Below are 19,535 nucleotides of genomic sequence, written 5' to 3'. Positions count from 1 at the left end.
TGGTGCCTATATTTATGACAGGGTGGTTATTGTTCGCAAAGACGATGGAATTTTGCTGAAATTATATTCTTTCTTTTGCAAGTTTGCATAGGAATCTAACAGAATATGCGCATTTATTTCCCACGGAAATTTCAATAAATTTTATCATGTAAAGCACATTGATGCGATATGTCTGTACAGAGGTTGATGCAACTCAATCATTGATTATAAGGCATATATATTTTTGTTCTCCTGAGGCCTGTTTCCTCCTAACTTTTATAGAAGTATGTTTTTTACCCACTGCTTTTACTACACTCACAGTTGTTTTGTTTTAAGGGTTGGTTTTGTGGATATGGGCGATGGGACGGGGATAAGTCGGGAGGTTTCCATTCAGATAATGGAAATAAATAGAGGTGTGAACTTGTGAAGGTTTCGTTAATTATCTTAGGACTGTCGTCACCAATTCTTGGCGAGCAATGCAAGGCAGTGGCCGAGTTTCCGCGCATTCTTGAACACTACCCATTTCCTGTCGTAATTAATTCCCTCTTCCTCAAAATTACTGAGCTTTTTTGTAGCGGGTTCGTTTTAGATTAATTTAGTTTACTTCTTCAGAACCAATTCTATACGAATGTGCATATTGCAATCGTGCAGTGAGTGTCGCTGCCAGTTGCTCAAACTGACGATATCTGATGACATCGTTCGGAAGCTCATTCCGCTCGATAGCAGCAGTGATCCTAATACCAGAGCTCTGAATCTGAAGTATGATTTTTTCGTTTTCATTGTTAGCCTCTTTGGTGTATTAAGTGGTATTGTGAAGGACAATGTTAGCGTACACCATATCGTTATGTCAAGGCTTGAGTCACATTATGAGGTTGAGTTAAACGCCGCCGTCTCGGTCGCTTATGATTTTGCCTCCATATCGAAGTACGTTGGGCTGGTTTTGCGACATTTTCTCCCAGAGCGTTTGCCATAAGCCTATGTCCTATCTTGTGTGACTTATTAAAGAAAGTTACCACTACTACTGATAATAAATTGAAGTTGATACCTCTTGGCGAGTATGTCTACCATGATATGACTTGTCTTCCCGAGGTTTGTTTATTACTTTTCCACACCAGACTGGTAGATGCGAGATTGTTTGAAAAATCTTCTTAGGTCTCATAAGGTCGCCGGATTTGTGACAGTCATATGTGACACTTTAACGAAGCTGGAAATCCATTCTCCCGTCTGTACTTCTAATCATGTAAGCTTTGCAGCATTTTAAGGTAAAATGCCTTTCCATTGGGCCATTGATTGTCCTATTCATGTTCTTTACAAATGCTATGCGTTAAACTGATGAGGTGTGCTAGGCTATTTGTTGGTTTTTAGATTGAGCTTATATTAAGCTATTTCGACGCCAGCGCAGACACCGAGGTGAGAGCAAATCTCCTCTCCAATTTGTCGAGCCTAGCGGACAGACTTCCAAATCAGTGGACTCAGTCTCATATTTCAGTAGGTGTCAAAAAATATCATGCGGATTTTGGCATTGTTACCTCCTTTTTTGTACTTAGCATTTATGTAGAGTCTTTTCCAGCATTTCCGCGACAAACGAAGAAAAAGAGGTGATTCTCATGATATTTTATCGTTTAACTTCGTCTCTCAACTATGATGTACTTTATGGCGACGCTAAGGAATCAGGTAATGTCATCCGTATTCTCTTCTATTATTAACCTCGTTTCTTTTACTCAAAATTGGCGTTTTATCTGCTCATTCGTGTACCACATTCAGGTATTTTCCCTACACTGTGTAGTATTTCAGTCCATTTCCCGCTTTTTTGCATTCACAAACATTTGCTTTATCTTTATTTTTTCTATAACCGAACCTTTTACGGTATTCACTTCTCTGCACCATCCAGCGCCAACTTTTGTTCACGTTTTTTTGTGTATTGGGTATTTTTAATGGCTTATTCATAATATATCTAACAGTTTAAACAAACTTTTTGCAGACGGTGTCAGTGTTAGTGCGTGCTTGACACAGGCCCTTTGCTGTGAGCCGTCTCCGTTATCTTCACTTTTACCAAACGCTCTCGCGTTGGCTTGTAAGATCGCTCGATGTGGTAAAACCGATGAAGCGTTTAATGCGGAATTCGTTGCCTCGATGCTCGTCGCATCTCTTGCTCCGGCCAGTCGAGTAAACGAACAATCTGACCGCACCCGCTCCTGGATACTGAGTGATTCCGGGCCTCCTTTTCTTGCGCTTAAGGTATGCGCTTGCTCCCTATTTGTAATGCTCCTAATTTCAGCATAATTTGTCAACATGATCTCTATTGTATTGAATTTTTAGCTTCTTTATTTTGAACTCCTCAAGTTCATCGAAACTTTCCCCTCCTTTATCTGTATCATCGACCGTATCGAATTCTTTAAAGAAGTTCATATGAGTAAGTTTTTTCCGCCTATCCGCCCGTTTACGGTAGCATGCCATTTTCAAATCCCTGTTTCTCGAACGTGGTCCATTCGTATCGCGTCATCTTAACATTTTAGTTAAATATCTCCGCGAATGCAGTGGGTGTGCTTATGGTCTTCGGCATTGCGTCTTAATTCGTGTTACATCTGTTTTAAGAACTTTTGGTCGTAAATAAATGTCCCCTATTACTTCCATTCGCCTAGTTTGCCCTTCAAGTACTTAGATGGTAGTCCATTTTGTTTACTTTCTCATTTTATTTAATTTTCATCTGTAAAACTCGAATTTAGGGCCCTTTTTGACACGTATGGCCCCTGTAGAAGTTTATAGCTTATCATGAGCTTCTCTGCAGGTGGTGATCCCCGGATGGCTCTGCTGTGTCAGTTCCTTGGTCGTGTTTGCGTTACCAACCTTCTCTGGCTACCTGAGTTACCGGTTCTTTTGGGGCAGTTGAAGGCTACCCGTATGCCACTCTCTCCCGAGGGCACTCCTGACAATCTTCTTCAGGTCTGTGTGCTCGTCTTCATAGTAGCCAATGGATGTCCTTTGCTAAAGGAACAACAGCTTGATCTCCTCACTACTCTGGCTCAAGCTATCGATAGTGCTTATGGGGTCGATCCAACGGAAGCGAAGTCGATTGCATTGGATCCATGGATTGTCTATCAACTCGCATGTAAGGCTAGCTTGTACAGGCAACCACGCTTCGCTGCTCACCTGTTTGAACAACTAGCTTCACTGGTAAGGCAAATTCCGTTCGTACTGGCTTATTTTATTGCCATCAGGTAGTTTCTCAATCATCATTAATGGCTTGCATGCTTTAGGGGATTTTAGCGATTTTGAAAAATGATTTTTTTGGGACAGTATCCTTTTTTACCTCCATTTCATTTTTAATCGTTACCATCTATTAACTAAACTTGAAATTATCTATTGGTCGTGTCGCAAAACAATCATATTCTTTATTTGACTTCGTTGATAGTTCGGCTTTCCCCAGGTCCAAAAACAGTTGACTGGTCACGCATCTCACACCTAATCAGCCTGTTTATTCGTACTCGAAGCGGTTCTATACGGTTTCGTTCAATCATTGCTGGATTGGTTTATTCAAGTACTGCACCCCGTATAACGTTTTTTAGACCGTTACTTTGAAGAACACTTACTGGCTTCGTGGCCTGGCTATGTTGAATCGCGCTCAAGCAGATCTCTATGACGCTGCTTGTGATCTGCCCCAAAGCGGTAATTGGGTACCGAAGCTCTCTGCAGCAATAAGCTCAGCGTCGAGTGCCATGTTGAGGGCACATCATTTATTCCTGGTATGCATAGACGTTTTTCTTGACATCAGTTTGTTAAGGTGGTTCATGGTGATTTAGTCCCTCAAGTGTAGCGCTAGTGCGTATTCATGGGTTTTTAGGCAGTGGACGGGCAAACTGCACATCGTTTCCAAACGGCCTACACGGAGATACGTGCTGAGTTGCTGGCGTGCCTTGCTAGAACATGTGACGAGGCCTTCCAAGCGGGCGCTTTCTCGCCGTCTGGCGTCTGCACCCGGTGGCAGCATCTACGCCAAATAAATTTTTTCAAACTCGAGGATGTTAATTTGTCAGAGGCTCATCCCCTGAAGTCGGTAAGCTCTGCTGCATGTGCCCTTACCAAGGGCTTTTCCCTATATTCATAGACCGTGCATTTTGCTCAATATTCAATTGAATTATGATTTGAATAGTCAGCCGCTTTTCATTTCTACCGTGTTTCGCCAAACTGATGGTGCTGTCATGAACTCGTAATAGTTTGCAACGATATCTCATTTTATCTTTAGCTAGGTTCCTTGCTGTCGATGTGGAAAAACCTCGATAAAAGGGTGTGTGCCCTCATTCAACAGTGCGTGGATGCTGATCCTTCAACTTTGCGCCATTTGAATGGGTATCCTTTGCCAACTTCTTTTTGAACTACTACTTTTTTGTAAATAATATAGGCGTACCTCTTTGGAATCCACTTTGGTACTCTGCTATTGAGTGTCCTTTTACGTGGTTACAAAGTAGTGCCATCGGATAACATTTCTCTCAGGATTGTGTTGGGAGCCTCGCTGTAACAGTTGTGTTCCCATAACGATGCTGGGTTCTAGTTATTTCACTTTGCCGTGCATCTAAAAGCGAATTTTATTTTTCTTGGTTTTTGTTATTACCTTGACATAGATACATTCAGTATATTGGACCTCATTCGCATTTTCGTCCAAGCTTTAGAAGAATGTGGACCTGGCACATCGTGGGTCATTTCTTAGTTATTTCTTTTTTTTCGCTGTTTTCGATTTGAAATTGTTCGTAACCTCGGCTTTATTAGTCTTCCGAGATTTCATTCGAATGCTGAAAACACCTATTCGCGATTTCACACTGCTGTGAAAAATACCTCGCCCACCGCCGCATCTATTCTTTAGTAACCCTCAGTAGTTTTGTCCCAGATTAGGTCTATTTACTTGACTTGAGTTCAGATTTCTTTTTTTCTAGAAAAAAAGTTTGTTATATTTTGAATAATGTTTATCTATAAAAAAAGAACTGTTACAATTATAGCATTTAACTATTTGTATATTTAAGGTTGGTATGTGGAGTACACTGATATTTACTCGACAGCTATAGACAAGTAAAAGCTGAAAAAGTATTATTGTTGTAGGGAAGATGGGATACCCGTGCGTGCCGATCCAAAGGATCTGGTTTCCGCAGCATCCCATGATAGCTTTGAGACAGCGGCGGCAGTCTTGCGCCGTCACCTCTCTGTTGCATCACCCTCCCCACAACTTTTAATCCACATGTTGACTCTTCTGGTGTCCATGACACCTTCCAGTCTGCCCACCTTCTTTTTCGTTCGAAAACAATTCACTCAAATATATCTGGTTCTTATCCCCTCTACCAACAATGCTGACCCTCTCACATTGCCTCCGGGTGCTTCTCATGTGCTCCAGGTGATGGGTGTTGTGACACAAAGGCAAATGAAAAGCCGGTGCAAACCCCTACGAGCAGTAACTGGAGTCAGTCTAATTCTCACCCTTCACCGCCAACAGGCTAATAAATGTAAGTCGCGCGAGGTCTTAATCACGAAACTCCTCCCCGTCAGCGGTGACTTCTTCACGGGAGAGTTCTGTTTGAGCTTACCGACTAAGACCGAAGCGTGTCGAATCACTGTTGAAGCGACTCTGATCGATGAACAGCAGAGAAGGTGGCGGCTGGGCAAGGAGGCTGGCGCGATGGCCTTCCTGAACATCCGTCTGGAGAATGTTGCTGGTAGTAGCAGTGTGGGAGACCCACAGGGGACCTTCGATGACTTCGGCCTACCACTGTCAGTCCAGGTGGAAAGGATTCTTGGAACCACAATTTCATCATGAATGACGCTGTACACTTTATTAAACTTATTTTTATCGAGAAAATCACATTGTGTTTGTGACCGATTTAGACGCAGATCCGTCACGAGATGCTTCCTATTATTAAATCGTTGTGAAATGTGGACGTCGCTGGGGCCCTATCAGTGTCTTTGCATGACGGATGCGTTCATGAAGACTATTGCAATTTAAATTATCCAGTTTATTAATTAATTGGCTGACTCATCCTTTGTGCTATCCGTCCACATGAGTCAGAGTAGCATCAACCATATCCTAGTCCTCATGAAATGTGTTAATGATGGCAACGATCAGGAAATTCGTAAACCGTGAACTTGGACATCGGCTGTGTGTGTTTCTCCCGGAGCCGGGCTATTGATTCCGGTAGGTCGTCGTCGGTCTTACCCTCTTCTTAGATGAATTCGATGAGAGCGGTGAGTTCCACAGTGTTTGGCCAGACTAGTGCAAACCAGGGGGTAGTGTGGAAATCGGTCCAGGAAGTGACTGCCGTTTCACCCTTTGTTTGCCTTCTGTACCGTCCAAATATAGTTTTGGAAGTATAATACTCTAAATCTACTGTCTCGAATCCATTTTACGTTATACCCTAGTTTGCATCCTGGAAAAGTATAAGATCCAGGTTGCATGAGCTCTATAAATACAGAAGCAGTGCAGCTAAAACCCGGAAGTAGGTTTGCTCCTGTTATTTCTTTCATTTTCTCTACTGGAACCTCTCGGCGAGATGGAGGAGGATAAACAGTATGATAGTGCCCACGATGCCGCCGAGGGACGAAGTGGTCGCAACAGCGGTGACATCGAGGGCCGCCGCACGCACCCATCCTGAAACGGTGGCGCTGGACGTGGCCTGTTGCTGTCTCATTAACCCCAGCCAGCCCGCGAAGAGCAGGGGACGGTAGCGATGACAAACCAATGCGATGTGCAAAGTGGTTAGACTTCTGCGTAGCCAATAAAAAGCGTACCTCAGTGTGACTGGGGCTAGCTGTAAGAAGGGGGCAGTGAGTCACGTGATGGTATCACGCTTGAATCGGTTGGTGGCTTGGGGAAGAGGACAATGAGCCGCAGAGGCAAAGGAAGCAAATCGCTGACCAAAGCGAAAACGAGGTCGGTGCGGGCTGGTCTGCAGTTTTCCGTGTGGCGTGTGCACCTTCTGTTCCCCTAACTCTGGTCCTCATTAGTTCGTCACCGTTATCGTCCCCTTCCTTTGGCTCTATCATTCTTCCTGATCTCTCGAGTCGACAAATGCATCTGGCTTGACCGCATCTCGCCTGCAAGAAGCCTTGAGGTGTTCACCTTTGACTCAAGCCAAGCTGATCTATCCTCACCTCAAATTGGTCGCGCACTGTTGATGCCGTTGGTGTTGTAGCATCACATTCAACAATTCCGTGCTTCTCCAAACACCTTCACTCCTATTTTGTTCTTCTTTCGGTACTACTTAGTCGTATACCAGTCTGGTTTATACTCTAGTAGACAGGTGGCGAATATATTTCCTGTTTGCATTACTATCATTCTTACCTATGTACAGTAGACGGCTACGTGACTGCCTTCACGACGCTACTGAACACGTCAACAGTTGGAATCCAGCTGAGGGAACTGACTAGTGATTTTTGTCACGTCACAGACATGTGACATGTGTTTCTTAGCAGCTTATGATTTCTAAGAAAGATTGTTTATATTTACAACAAAATGACAATGAATGCGGTTTTTCCAAGCTTTGGGCGTGGATTGGATAAGTTTGAACAACTAACCACAATTGGAGTGCTCATTTGCACAATGCCATGCAGGTGCCGTGATTAGGCAGCCGCCGTCGTATGAGTGGACGTCTTGGATATGGGTGCCCTATGCACTCAGCGTGCGCTTCGTATCTGGGATTCATCTGCATGTCGACCGGTCGATGGATCGTTAAGACCGTCTGTTGTGCAGTCGTTGTGTGTGTGGTGAAGTAATCGAATTACCGATGGATCGATAGGCTCTGGAGCTTAGGGCAAGTTGGGCTTTGAAAACTACCGTGGATGTGTGGGTGGATGGAGGAGTGGATGAATGAAAAGACACCAAGCAAAGCAAGCCCTTGCATTCAAGAGCACAGCGACTAATCTGATTTCTAGCAAGTTCGCAAACCTCCTCTTTCTCCCCGTTGTATGTCCTCCACGTTAACCCTCTTTTCAGCCTTTAAACAGAACAGTAGGTGCAAACGAAGAATATGCATTTGCGGTCCTTTGGAAGTCCCGTTGCGAACTCCCAGTAGTTAGCCATACTTCCAAAGCGGACTTCAGGGGCCAGTTTTCCTCCCTAACTTCAACAACCATCACTTCGAGTAGTGGAATTATTTATTCCATTTTTCTAAGCTAATAAACAGCATATGTTCAGGAATCACTGCGACAATAGCAGACTTGGGTGTCTAATGCAAGGCAATTGGCTAGGTGAAGCAATAATACGCATTGGCCAAGCTTTACCTCCTTCAGTGAAACCCAGCATGAAACAATCGGTGCACTGCACAACCGCTTGGTATGGGCTGCACGTTTTGGGGCAGGTAAGTCTTCCACACCCTAGCTCTTCACTTCGACCTCTCAATCTATGCGTTGTCATGACACTTTGCCGACATGTTTCTTTGCTTGAATTTGGGAATGTTGAACCTTTAACTCACCAATTCCAGCTTGCGGAACCCTCCAACAGAAGAATAAATCGTGTGGAACATGTTCTACTTGGCCGTTAGAAACGTCATCATTTGCACTTCTTTGGAAGATAGCTTTGAGGGCATAGCATGGGGTATCAACACGGCTGCCTCGTGCCGTGATCTGCTTCAATTCGTCGTCATTGGGTGCCTAGTGAGCAAGCTAGCCTTTCAACATCGCTGCATCTCATCTGCGTCAGAGCCTGCTAATTCTTGGAGATGCTGAACATGGCACCTCCCTTCCTGATCCTTAAGCGGTGCAACGACTAGCGAATAAATTAATGTGTCAACCTGGTACTATATTCCAACCTCCTCCCATTAACTTTCTGTCCGTCCACCTGACCGGAATGCTTGCTTCTAGAGTCTCAGGGATTCGAATAGATTCATTTTTCACGATCTGAATACCTTCTGCGAACATTGTAAGCAGATCCATCTCGACCAGCCTCATATATCTATCATATGCTGTCCGCACTGACCCTTTACACATTCCGCAAGCAGGAGAATAGATATTTGAATAAGGGTAGATAGGTCGGTAGATAGATGAAGTGACAGGTAGGTCCTCAGACAGGCGACTCTAGTTTTGCTCCTTTGTCCAACGCCATCCTCTACTACCTGGTTAACCAAATGAAAATGAGAACAAGGCTTTAAACAAATGCATCCTACTACTTTGCGAGGAATTTTGCCACAAAATATTTACAGTGGGTACGATGGCGGGAAATGATAACATAAACAGAGGGAGAAAGAGAGGAAAAGACTACCTGCGGCAACTTCCATTCACAGGTATTCGTCGTTAGCATTGTGCACGCACGGGAGACAGAAAGCCAATTGACATTGCGAGACTAGGATGGGAGCGTGGACCACGCCAAATCTTCGCTTCGCTCCGTGGCGCTCCTTAATCAAATATCAGCCGCCGCAGTAAAGCTGCATCGCAAAAAAGCCTGATAACGTCAAGGCTTATCTCAACTCAGACTGAAGGGAGAGTGGACATCACCTCTGAACCCCCCTCTGTTGCTATGGTGCTCATCAGACTTAAGGGTCTCGTCTTCAACATTTCAACCCGTGTTGTAGAGGGCGCTGGGGTGTCCACCGCAAGTACTTCCTTCAACCATAGCCTAACTACGATTTCATAGCGATCATCTCATTTGTGAAGGAGGTCAACTTGACCAAGGCAGAAGTTACGACAGCCGTACTCACTCAATTTCAATTCCCTGACGATCTTCGGGAGGCTTACAAGCCTGGCAAAAGAAAGAGGAGTACGAACGGATGAGGTCGAATTGAAAAGGTAGAAAAGAGTGGTTGGATAGAGGATATGGGATTAAGATAAGTTGATGGGAAAAGGCATAAGAAGGGTAATATGAAGAAACACCCGGGCGGAAATGCCACCAGTCAAGTCTAGCTCCTGCTGCTGTTGTGGATGCAGCGTCCCGAGGCGCCATAGACAGCGCGAGACGACGACGGCATCAATCAACCCTGGCACCTCGCCTGATCTCCCTTCCCCTTTGTGTAAAAGTGCCAAATAAGTCCATTGTACCTACGTGAAGATCTTAAATTCTGGCATGGGTATGATGGGAAGCCTAAAGCAATGACTATTTGTAACTATGTGAGATGCAGTTCTAGCTTTAAGTGAATGTATTGGATGTTAGGACTCTCAAATATGAACTTATTCTGTGAAATTGTGCCTCAAAATCAGAAATATCTTTGATTTCTGATCTACATTAAGGTAATAAGATCCATTCAACAACGGGCCCGAATCAATGAGAAATAGCTGCTAAAACCGTAAAATTTGACTCATGTCAGTCGCCATTTCTGTCTCAGAAACCTAGATCGGAGCCCACAGCAGTAGTATTGGACGATTGAAAGTGCTTGAGATGTTGCAATACCACCTTCCACCCAAGGCCTAAGGACGTTAGTAAGGGATTTATCCCTTACGGATGTCACATTACATTGTACTTTTATATTTAACCATTTGTGGCAGCGATAAAGCCTACGGGTAAGCGCGGTTAGCCACTCACCACCTTTGACTACCTTCAAGCGCTTTAAAATGTCTCCGATTCCATGTTTTTTCATCTGAAAACTAACAAGATTGCGACAGAAAGGTGGCAACCAAGCTGGGCCGGGATCAGCGAACATTCCAACAGAAGACAGTCACTTAGGCTACTAATTCACTGACTCCAGCATAGTTGCCGGCTTTTATTTCACTGGCCTACTGAAAAATTAGGACTGCAAACGAAATTGTTCCATAAAGGCCAGAATGCAACTGTCCATCTTGCCTGTTTTGAATTATTTGACGGAACATCGGTGACTGAGAGTATCGAAACGGCAGTGGCAAATGAAGCACCCCAAAAAACGGTCCATCTAGATGTGCGAATGTAGCGACTACAGTTGTGATGAGAGAAACGGATACGTAAAAGATTGTAAGCTCAGGAAACGCCCAGCACTCCTCAGATTGTTGTGAACTGTGTATTCATTAATGCTTGTTTTCCTGATCTCAAACATTGCCAAATGAGAAACAATAGCCGTTTTCGACAATTAAGGTGCAATTGTTCCTTAGGTAATAGATAGAGTGGTAAGCAAATCACAACTTTGCGAGTTGATACTTTATGAGAGAACAAGATAATGTCAACACCCTTGTAAGAACTTTGACAGTGTAGCGAGGATGTCGGTAAATGCGGGCCGACACTCAGGTTGGCGCTCCCAGCAGGGCTGTATGAGCCCAGAGAAGACTTCTTCATCGGCATACTTGGGCTTGGTGTAGTGTGAGGGGCCTAGGTGCAGAGCCTCGAGGAACTCATTGACTGAAAGATCGGCTGCTGGTGAATCGCCAAGGCTGAAAAGCTCCCACAGGAGCACGCCAAAAGACCATCTAAAGGAGTGCAAAAGTAGTTTGACCTTCCTCTCGGAGTACAAAAGGAAACCAATTAAGACGCACACGTCGGATTTTGTTGTGAAGACCTTTTGGAAAACGGACTCCGGTGCCATCCACTTTAGAGGAACACGACCCTTCAAGAGAAGTAGGAAGATTGGTGAAGAAAACGCATTTAAGAACCATGCTTCCCACACTCGCTCGCACGCAACCACGAAATTTGTGGAATAGTGAAACTCCCTTGTGATACACTGTACAATACAATTGTTCGTTTCTTCCGGAGTTAAAGACAGGATAACTGATAATTACTTGCACGACAAATGACAAAAGTAAAATGAGCAGAACAGGTTAAAGGATCTACCATATATCCTTTTATAGTGCATCCATAAATATGAGTGAGACGAATTAGCACCGATTAACGAGATTGTTGCGATTAGATACAAGTATGGGAGGACCCACATTTCCCTTCATACGGTAGTAGAATTCCACCTTGCGCGTAAGACCGAAATCGGCGACTTTCGCGACTAGGTTCTTCGTCAGCACCACATTCCTGGCCGCCAGGTCTCGATGAACAATCTAAACGAAAGGTGAGCGCAACAAATAGCGGAGATCACCACCAAAATACGGGATTGTAACGGACACACAACAGAGCTTGCACTGAGACAAAGTGATCAAAGAACCTCCAAGTCTGTACCTACTAATGCCGAGGTTTCTGACCTGATACCTACTTACTACGTTTGGATCCTCGAATTTTACCAACCGGATCCACTACCCATTACGAACCCAACGGGTTCAAACGACCCAGATCTACAGAATCCCTTCTATTGGCTCATTTTAGCCGATGAGAGTTCCAAAGCTAATGTAAAATTCTAGCTATAAATCAAAGCGAAAAAGTGGTTGCACGAAAGCATAGTAGAAGGATCAATCACTGACTATTCTAGACAGAACAATCTAAATCATTGACATGAAGGGTAAGCGGAAAGTATGCAAAACGATCAACAGGATAGAACGCAGAATCGAAGACAAAGCTCTTAAAAGTTCCGTTCCTACGCCATTTTAAGGCATATATAGTTTGCCTCCGCCTAGCAATAACGGGCCAAACACTAAAAGAGGAGACACCTACGTCCTTGGAGGCGAGGTAGACCATCCCATTGGCGATTTGACGAGCAAAGCATAGGAGGACCAATTCCGTCATTGGACGTGGTTGGGTTGCAAGCCATGAGCGATTTTTCCGGAGGTAGTCAACCAGACTGCCTTCGGCAGCGTACTCCATTATCATCACCGGACGACCTAGGAATAAAATGACTATGAATTTTGGCTCCCTTAAGGTACTGTAACTAAAATGGATTATGCCTATGTAGTTCTATCTTAAGCTAGTAAAACTTGCAAGCCTATTCTTACAAGACATAAAAGGTTTAAGCCATTATTAAAACATGAATGGCGGTCGACTTAATCGTAGGACATCCATAAGATAAACAATTGCTATTGCCCACAGATGACACCGAGAATCCGCAGACGTAACCGACGCCTAGTACGTTAAATCACTTGATGGAGCAAAACAGATCCAATCTACCATTGTGGTTGCTGGTGGCGTAGAGCTGAATCACGTTTTCGTGTTTGCCGATGAATTTCATCATTTCAATTTCCTGCACGAAGGCGACCACGTCTGCATCGGATGAATCAACTGTGGCGCATAAAAAGGTAAAGAAATTGTAGTAATCGTAAACGAGTAGAATAAGCGTACGAAACAAAAGGAATCACACTACCTACAATGGAATCTGATAGGTTATACAGATACTCATAAGGAACCCAACGAGTGAAAATCGTACTCGGATTCCTCAACACTCACTAGCCCTTTTTGATCGTGATTTAACTGTGCTTGGCAAATACTTTTAATCAGGACCACGCAGTGACAGCAAGGTCCATGCCTCTCTAAAGGAGTGCTAGTGCAATGCCAACCGTTGTTTAGGTAACGTATGGTGCTGCGAGATCGCCAAATATGTCATTCAAATTAATGCATTGCCGGATGCGTTACATCCTGGGCATCTACTCCAACCTGGGAATTGGAGGTTCCTCCGCACCCTTAGAAAAGTTCGGTGGGGTTAGGCATTTTCAGTCCTACTACGCCGGTGTCACACCGCTGGTACCCAAATGAAGCTGAACAAGAACTGAAAACACTCGTAATTCGGAGTGTTCACACCTTGTACACATTGAGCATAAGAACTAAGTGAAAATCTACTTCAAACCTGATCCTCGTCTAGAGGTTGATCAAGCTAACCGAACTCACTGGCAAGTAGCTCAAATGCCCCGCTGACACATTTAAGTCAAATAAACCAAAATTACTAACAATTCCATGGCCACACCTTACATTACAGTGATAGTCCACGCAGATGCTCGTAGAGCGTCGAAATCACAAAACCATTGAAATGACATTTAACTTTGGACAGGTTCATGATGTGCACTTGGCATGCGAAAAATCCATGCTTAAGAGCTCCCTCCAAAAACAATATTTTAATACGCTTAATAAACAGCGTGACGCTCCAAGCTGCTCAACAAACTGACTATATTAAAGATCGAAACCCCTTCTAACCGCAATATGAACCAGTTAAATCAAGCCCACTCCTAACTTTTTGAAGAGTTGGAGGCAAAAACCAGCGTCAAAGTATGGCAATCGAGCCTCGAAAATGGTATTCGTTAAAAAAAAGACTCATATGACAAATTTTAGTTGTATATAATATTACAAAGCTGTTTAGTTGTGGCCATCCTCAGACACGCGTCAGACGTCCCTAGAAGCAAACTAGTCTGTTGTTGCTATAAGTAAAACACGGTCTACCACCTAAGTCCAATCCGTCCTGATTCTACTAAATCGCAGACTCCACGCCACCAGACATGAGTGGCTTAGGTTGCAATAGTTAGGATTCTATCCTTCAGCTTTTATCTTGCACAAATATTTGGAAGTGGACGGAGGGTAGCAGTGGAAAAGGAAAACAAACCTGCCTCGAAGCGTCTTAATAGCCACAGGAAGGGGACCGATGATGCCCCCAGGCAGGTGCATAGCAGATCCGCGGAGGACAAGGCCAAAGGCACCCTCACCAATACGCCCCTCGACCTGCATGCGACCAAAGGGTACCTCGTAGGTTGGATCAGAGGGCATCAGAAAACGCACGCGTAGTTTCGCTCTTTCCTTCTCTTTCTTCACGACTTTTGGCAATAAGAATAAGGGCACAAGTTGCACAGAAAAAAATGAAACAGTTGTATTTTGGCCACAGTTTGGGACGAATTTTCCAGCAACGCTCTCAAATACCGGTTAACCTAGTGTTCCGCCAGTCTCAAACAAGGTAATTTTAAGCTAGCGGTAAATCAAATTTAGAAGAAATTGTCACTAACACCACCAAAACTGCCAACTTCTGCACATCTGGTTAGAATTACAACACCAGCTATTTCAATACTTGAGGAGCATTTTCACGACGAGAAATGGGAGGTAGATTTTTAAAGCAAAGCCTACCTTCACAAATTTCATCCACCTCTGAAAAGTGATCCAACTCTCTCCGCTGGTAGAGTGCATTCATGTAGACTCTAAGGGAAGGACGCGGCTCGGGCACCAGCGTCACCTTGGCAAGGTGGTGTCCCCCAGATGACATGGGTGCTCCTGCGAAGTGGAGCAAAGACTTCTCGATGAGCACACGCTTGAAAATCATTCGTTGGGGACGACAAGCGCAGTACCAGATGAGGAACAGGCAGATCGGCAGCCCACCAAACGCAAAAATAAGCCAGACGTACTTGAGAGCTAAAAGGGGAACTACTCTTCAACTTCTGATATTTGTGAATTTCAGAGCTGCTATTTGGAGGTTGATAAAGCTACAGAAGTTAGTTTTGAAGGTTTCAGTCTTATCATATCCCAAACAAGGAGCGCTCGCATTATTCAAAATGCACACTTACAGCCCTCAAGAGGTAACCCACTGACTGGAAAGCATGGCTTACAGCCCATGTAACATCTGCTGAATGAAATAAATAGTGGCAAAGTACTTCAGATTCAGCTTCGACGTTTGTGGGAAGGATTTGCGATCGAGCCAGTAATGCCTCTCGAGAAGGGTAATCTATTAATATTTTTAATTAAAGGCTCCCCCCTTCATCACTTCTTTAAAATTGATACAGAGGAACGATCTTGCCCAAGACCTGAGGTAATACGCAGTTATACCGCGACAACGAATGAGTGAGAGTTTCGGAACTTTATCGCCTCTAACGCTAACTTGATCCACCAAACCACTGAATTCGGATTCCTTACCTCGTCGATTCGTTTTTAAAGACCCCATATTGCTAAAAGAACAAATGCATGAAATCATATTGCCAAATAATAGGCTGTCAATTAACCATTTCCCATTTTATTCTCACAACAAATCTACCGTATGACTTGTCTTTAGAATTACACTTTTGGACAGAGATTCTTATACTATTTAGACAAAACAGTGCAGGAAGACTACAGCATCACTGCATCCTCTTCACCAACGAGGCTTTACACTCCAAGATCTCTAAATAATTTACTCTAAAAAGGGGGTTCAACGGATTGAAGCTGCCCAAAGCGAAACGACGAATCTTGGCCGAAAATACCACGAATGACTAAACTAACGAGTCAAAAGCAGCAAACACATAAGGGAAATGACATTTCATGCTTAATGACCCAACGATTCTTTTAATGCCTTGATGTACCATAAAAATAGCAGCGTCGGTTAAACCTATGTACCTGCATGGAGATTCAAGGTTCTGCAGATAGCACCTTAAACGAATTGGGCCAAGGATGGGGCGGGGACGAGTGAACTCCATGTCGCATGGATGCAGGCAAGAGACACTAACTGCTGTTTCGTCAGCACACACAATCGAGCTTGGGTGGAATCAGGAAATGGCAGATCATGAAATCACTACCGTAAAGAGACTCTTTCCAATCAAATAGGACTTACACACTGTGTCATGGTAGAGCTCCAGGAGTATCCACTTTGTCAGCGTCCACCCTTCAGTCGAGGTTGCATTAACAGGAATCATTTGACAGATGTACGAACCTGCATGCTTTGACGACATAGAAAACTTTTTTGAGACAAATATACTCTTTGCACCCCTCATCGATGGTGTATAAATTGTTTTCTAGAAAGGATATAGTTGTAAGTGGTGTTGGTTTTCAACGGGAAATGGCCCTAGACATCAAACCCAGGTGCTTTGAGAAGCCGTTGCTTTTCCTTCCTTATTAGTGGGAATAACCGCCACTCCAAAGAGGCCACAACGTTCGTTTTTGAAATACTTTAAGTTTTCTTATTTAAAATGAAAGTCTATTGGGTTATTATTGTTGCAAATTCTCCATTTATAAGCCCCTAATTTTTCTGGTTAAGGAGAAAAAGCATCTGCGCATTCATAATTGCACCTAGTTCAGACGACTGGTCGATTGAAAAGGGTGGGTCATAGGCCCACAAAACAAAAATTGAAGCTTACATTCACCACTTTACCAGACTTTTTATGAGCTTCCCGAAGATTGCCAGGGAATCGAAATTGAGTGGATGCGGCCGCGGCAACTTCTGCCCTGGTTAAGCTGACCTCCTCCAAAAAGGAGATGATCATTGTGAAACCGTATTTGGGTTGTGGTCGAAGGAAGTACTCGCAGTGGAGACACACCTCAGCACCCTCTGCAACGCGCGTCGAAATGTTGAAGACGAGCCCGTTAAGACTGAAGGGTGGAGGGTGTTGATGCGATGATGCAGAGGAGAGGAGAGCTAACACGAGTAAAAGAAGACGCCCACTGCACATTGGCGGTACTGACTCGAAGTTGAGATGCTTGTACACGGGCTTCGCACTAAGCTTAGCCACTCGATGACCTTGAGGGAGTATAGACGCAGGTGCGTGTGTGGGCGCGAGTTAGTCAGTCGATTGGCCATTAACAATGGCGCGGAGGAAGAAGGGGGAGTTAAAGTGCACAAAGAACACTGTCACAATGGCTGAGGAGATGTGTCATGCCCCCCTTTTTGGAAAACGCCTGCTCATGTGAAATGTTCCTGCCGCTATCTCAAAAGCCAAGCCACGAGTTTTCAGCGATATCGTGAGCCGCTATCTAAACTGGAGACCTATATACCTTGAGGATAAAGAGAGCCGTCCAATGGCACCTCCAGAGGGTGCGAAGTACTAGTTCCTGCACAATTTCCTTAGGTCTTAGTAAGCTAATTCTTAACAGGGCATAAAAAAATCCCAAGATGTCCGCTACAACAGCAAATGTGTGTAGTGGTTAGAAAATAAGTTAGAATCTCAGTTAAAAATGCACGGTAACTGTTGAACGAAACAATGGAGTTCACATGCTGTTGTCTTTCAAATCCAACTAGCAGTTAGAAACATTCTGACAACAGCATTCTTTCAAGGCGAATATGTAATCCTCATTTGCTACATTATGGCACCGAAGTAACCCCTGCATACATTATAGGGCCTAGCGTTTTAGAGGTGGCCTTACTACAAGAGCACGAAAAAGCTCCAAGAGTTACAATATGGTATGCAAAAGCGATAAAAAATTTTAACACCTAATTTTGCCACATTCGACATCCTTGCAGTTCGTGGCAGTTGGATTTACTGCACCATACGTACCAGGATACAGCTTCGTTGCATATCTGCACAGTCATGTATGACATTTTAAGAAACGAGGTTCTACGATGGTATTAGTCCAAAGTCTCAGGTGAATTAAGCCATTCAAACTGTGACGGGAGAAAGCAAATAACAGTTTTATCAAACTTCAGCATATATTCTCAATTGAAGAACATTTCCTAAGTACAGAGAGAAGGCGAAGGCAAGCTGTACACGAAAGGAAACAGTTAACAACAGCGGCGAAGAATTGCCAGAGGATTGGCGTACGTGGAGTATAAGGGAGGAAAGCTTATCAATGCTACAGGGAAGGTAGCTTCGTTCTACTTTCTTACAAAGACAAAAATAAACAATCGTGAGGAAGGTTGGGCACCACTCTGGTCAAACGAAATGAAACGCTGCTAAAATAAGCAGCAGGAGGACACAAGTGATCGTCAGGTGTCGGTAGGCCAAAAGTGACCCTTTTTCCTACACTTTGTTGCGAAGTGCTTCTTTGAATACCATAGCGATTGAAAGCGTCTGAAGAAAGGAGGAATGAAAGCAGTGAGCCACTTAAGTAACATTTAGGCAGAATGTCAAGTCCATTCAGAACTTTTAACACTACATGCATAATATCGGCATTATTATGCCGCCACAACACACAGTAGTAGGTGGCATGCCTTAATAAGTTGTGGGCCGTTTAAGTTAAGGAGCCATTAATCAAAAAAGCAGATAACATAGATGGTAGTGGGCGGGTGCATGTAGCACGGAGATGTGATGAACGAATTGGCGTGTGAACGAAGTCATAAAACCCAAAGGGCAGCTACTTATATCTACTTGCGTCTATTGAAGACCTCGAACTCAGCATAGTAGTACGATGATGGGATGCTCAGCAGCCACACAGCGGTGGGCCAGTAAAATTGTGCAAAGACTTTAAAAGCGATCTTTAGAAAACAACGGCTCAGTGACAATCACCACCGCTGCTGGTTATGCGGGTCTTTCCAACGTGCGCCAGTCATTCAGGTCTGCAGTCCATTGAACGGCTGGACACGTCATGGCTGACTACATTTTGGATGTATTATCAACGCGAAACCTGCGGCAAAATTAAACTTGAGAAGTATCTTTCTGTGGGCGTGTTAAATTCAACACAGTCATCGCTCTCAAAGACGAACGCTTGCAGTGTCGAATGGTGAGCCCATATTGAATGAGACGATATAGATTAGCGTTTCAGCGTTGATGACGACGTGAAGTGACAGATTCTTGGTTCCTGCATTTGCCCACAAATAAATTCAAGCATGCCACCCTTGACCGAAATCTTACCAAAAACATGCTCGAAACTACAACCAATAAGGAAAGAAACAAAGCCACCCAATTGATGTCCAGATTCCAGGCATCAGCTAAGGATAGTGCTGTAATGAAGGGCTATTTGTTTCTAATTGTCAAACTGACTATCTAGGTATTTCAAGACTCCTACCATTCGACTTCTATGCGAGTTTTAATGGATCACTTATACCATCTAAGCTACCACATTCACATTACTTCTCTGTTTAAACCTATATACTTCTAAACATCCGTAGAGCTAGCCTGGAAGGAAAAACATGATGCGTATAGATAGGTACACATCCTAGTAG

The 19,535-nt window shown here is 44.0% G+C and overlaps 2 protein-coding genes across 2 annotated transcripts; one reads left to right on the top strand and one right to left on the bottom strand. All coding sequences in view use genetic code 11, as the record gives it.

Moving 5' to 3' along the window:
* Positions 1 to 331: 331 nt before the first annotated feature.
* On the top strand, positions 332 to 5,779 carry EGR_01388 (Integrator complex subunit; the record flags this gene model as incomplete). The annotated part of the gene is made up of 15 exons (XM_024490637.1): positions 332 to 392; positions 428 to 557; positions 592 to 903; positions 939 to 1,068; positions 1,103 to 1,219; positions 1,345 to 1,467; positions 1,527 to 1,653; positions 1,961 to 2,217; positions 2,299 to 2,392; positions 2,768 to 3,153; positions 3,546 to 3,722; positions 3,821 to 4,033; positions 4,223 to 4,326; positions 4,609 to 4,668; positions 5,071 to 5,779. 15 exons carry the CDS (start codon positions 332 to 334, stop codon positions 5,777 to 5,779), a joined length of 3,000 nt encoding a protein of 999 aa, XP_024354961.1.
* A 709-nt stretch (positions 5,780 to 6,488) lies between these two features.
* Positions 6,489 to 17,237, bottom strand: EGR_01387 (Fibroblast growth factor receptor; the record flags this gene model as incomplete). Its single annotated transcript, XM_024490636.1, has 12 exons — positions 6,489 to 6,767; positions 6,806 to 6,905; positions 11,095 to 11,319; positions 11,386 to 11,456; positions 11,779 to 11,895; positions 12,443 to 12,609; positions 12,893 to 13,003; positions 13,090 to 13,097; positions 14,313 to 14,520; positions 14,825 to 15,098; positions 16,798 to 17,075; positions 17,123 to 17,237. The coding sequence occupies 12 exons, from the start codon at positions 17,235 to 17,237 to the stop codon at positions 6,489 to 6,491; spliced, it is 1,953 nt and encodes a 650-aa protein (XP_024354960.1).
* Positions 17,238 to 19,535: the final 2,298 nt, after the last annotated feature.

Source organism: Echinococcus granulosus, assembly GCF_000524195.1.
Source record: "Echinococcus granulosus chromosome Unknown EG_S00005, whole genome shotgun sequence".
Classification (NCBI taxonomy): Eukaryota; Metazoa; Platyhelminthes; class Cestoda; order Cyclophyllidea; family Taeniidae; genus Echinococcus; species Echinococcus granulosus.
Note: the sequence above shows the minus strand (reverse complement) of the source record. Positions and strands in the feature narration are given on the sequence as shown.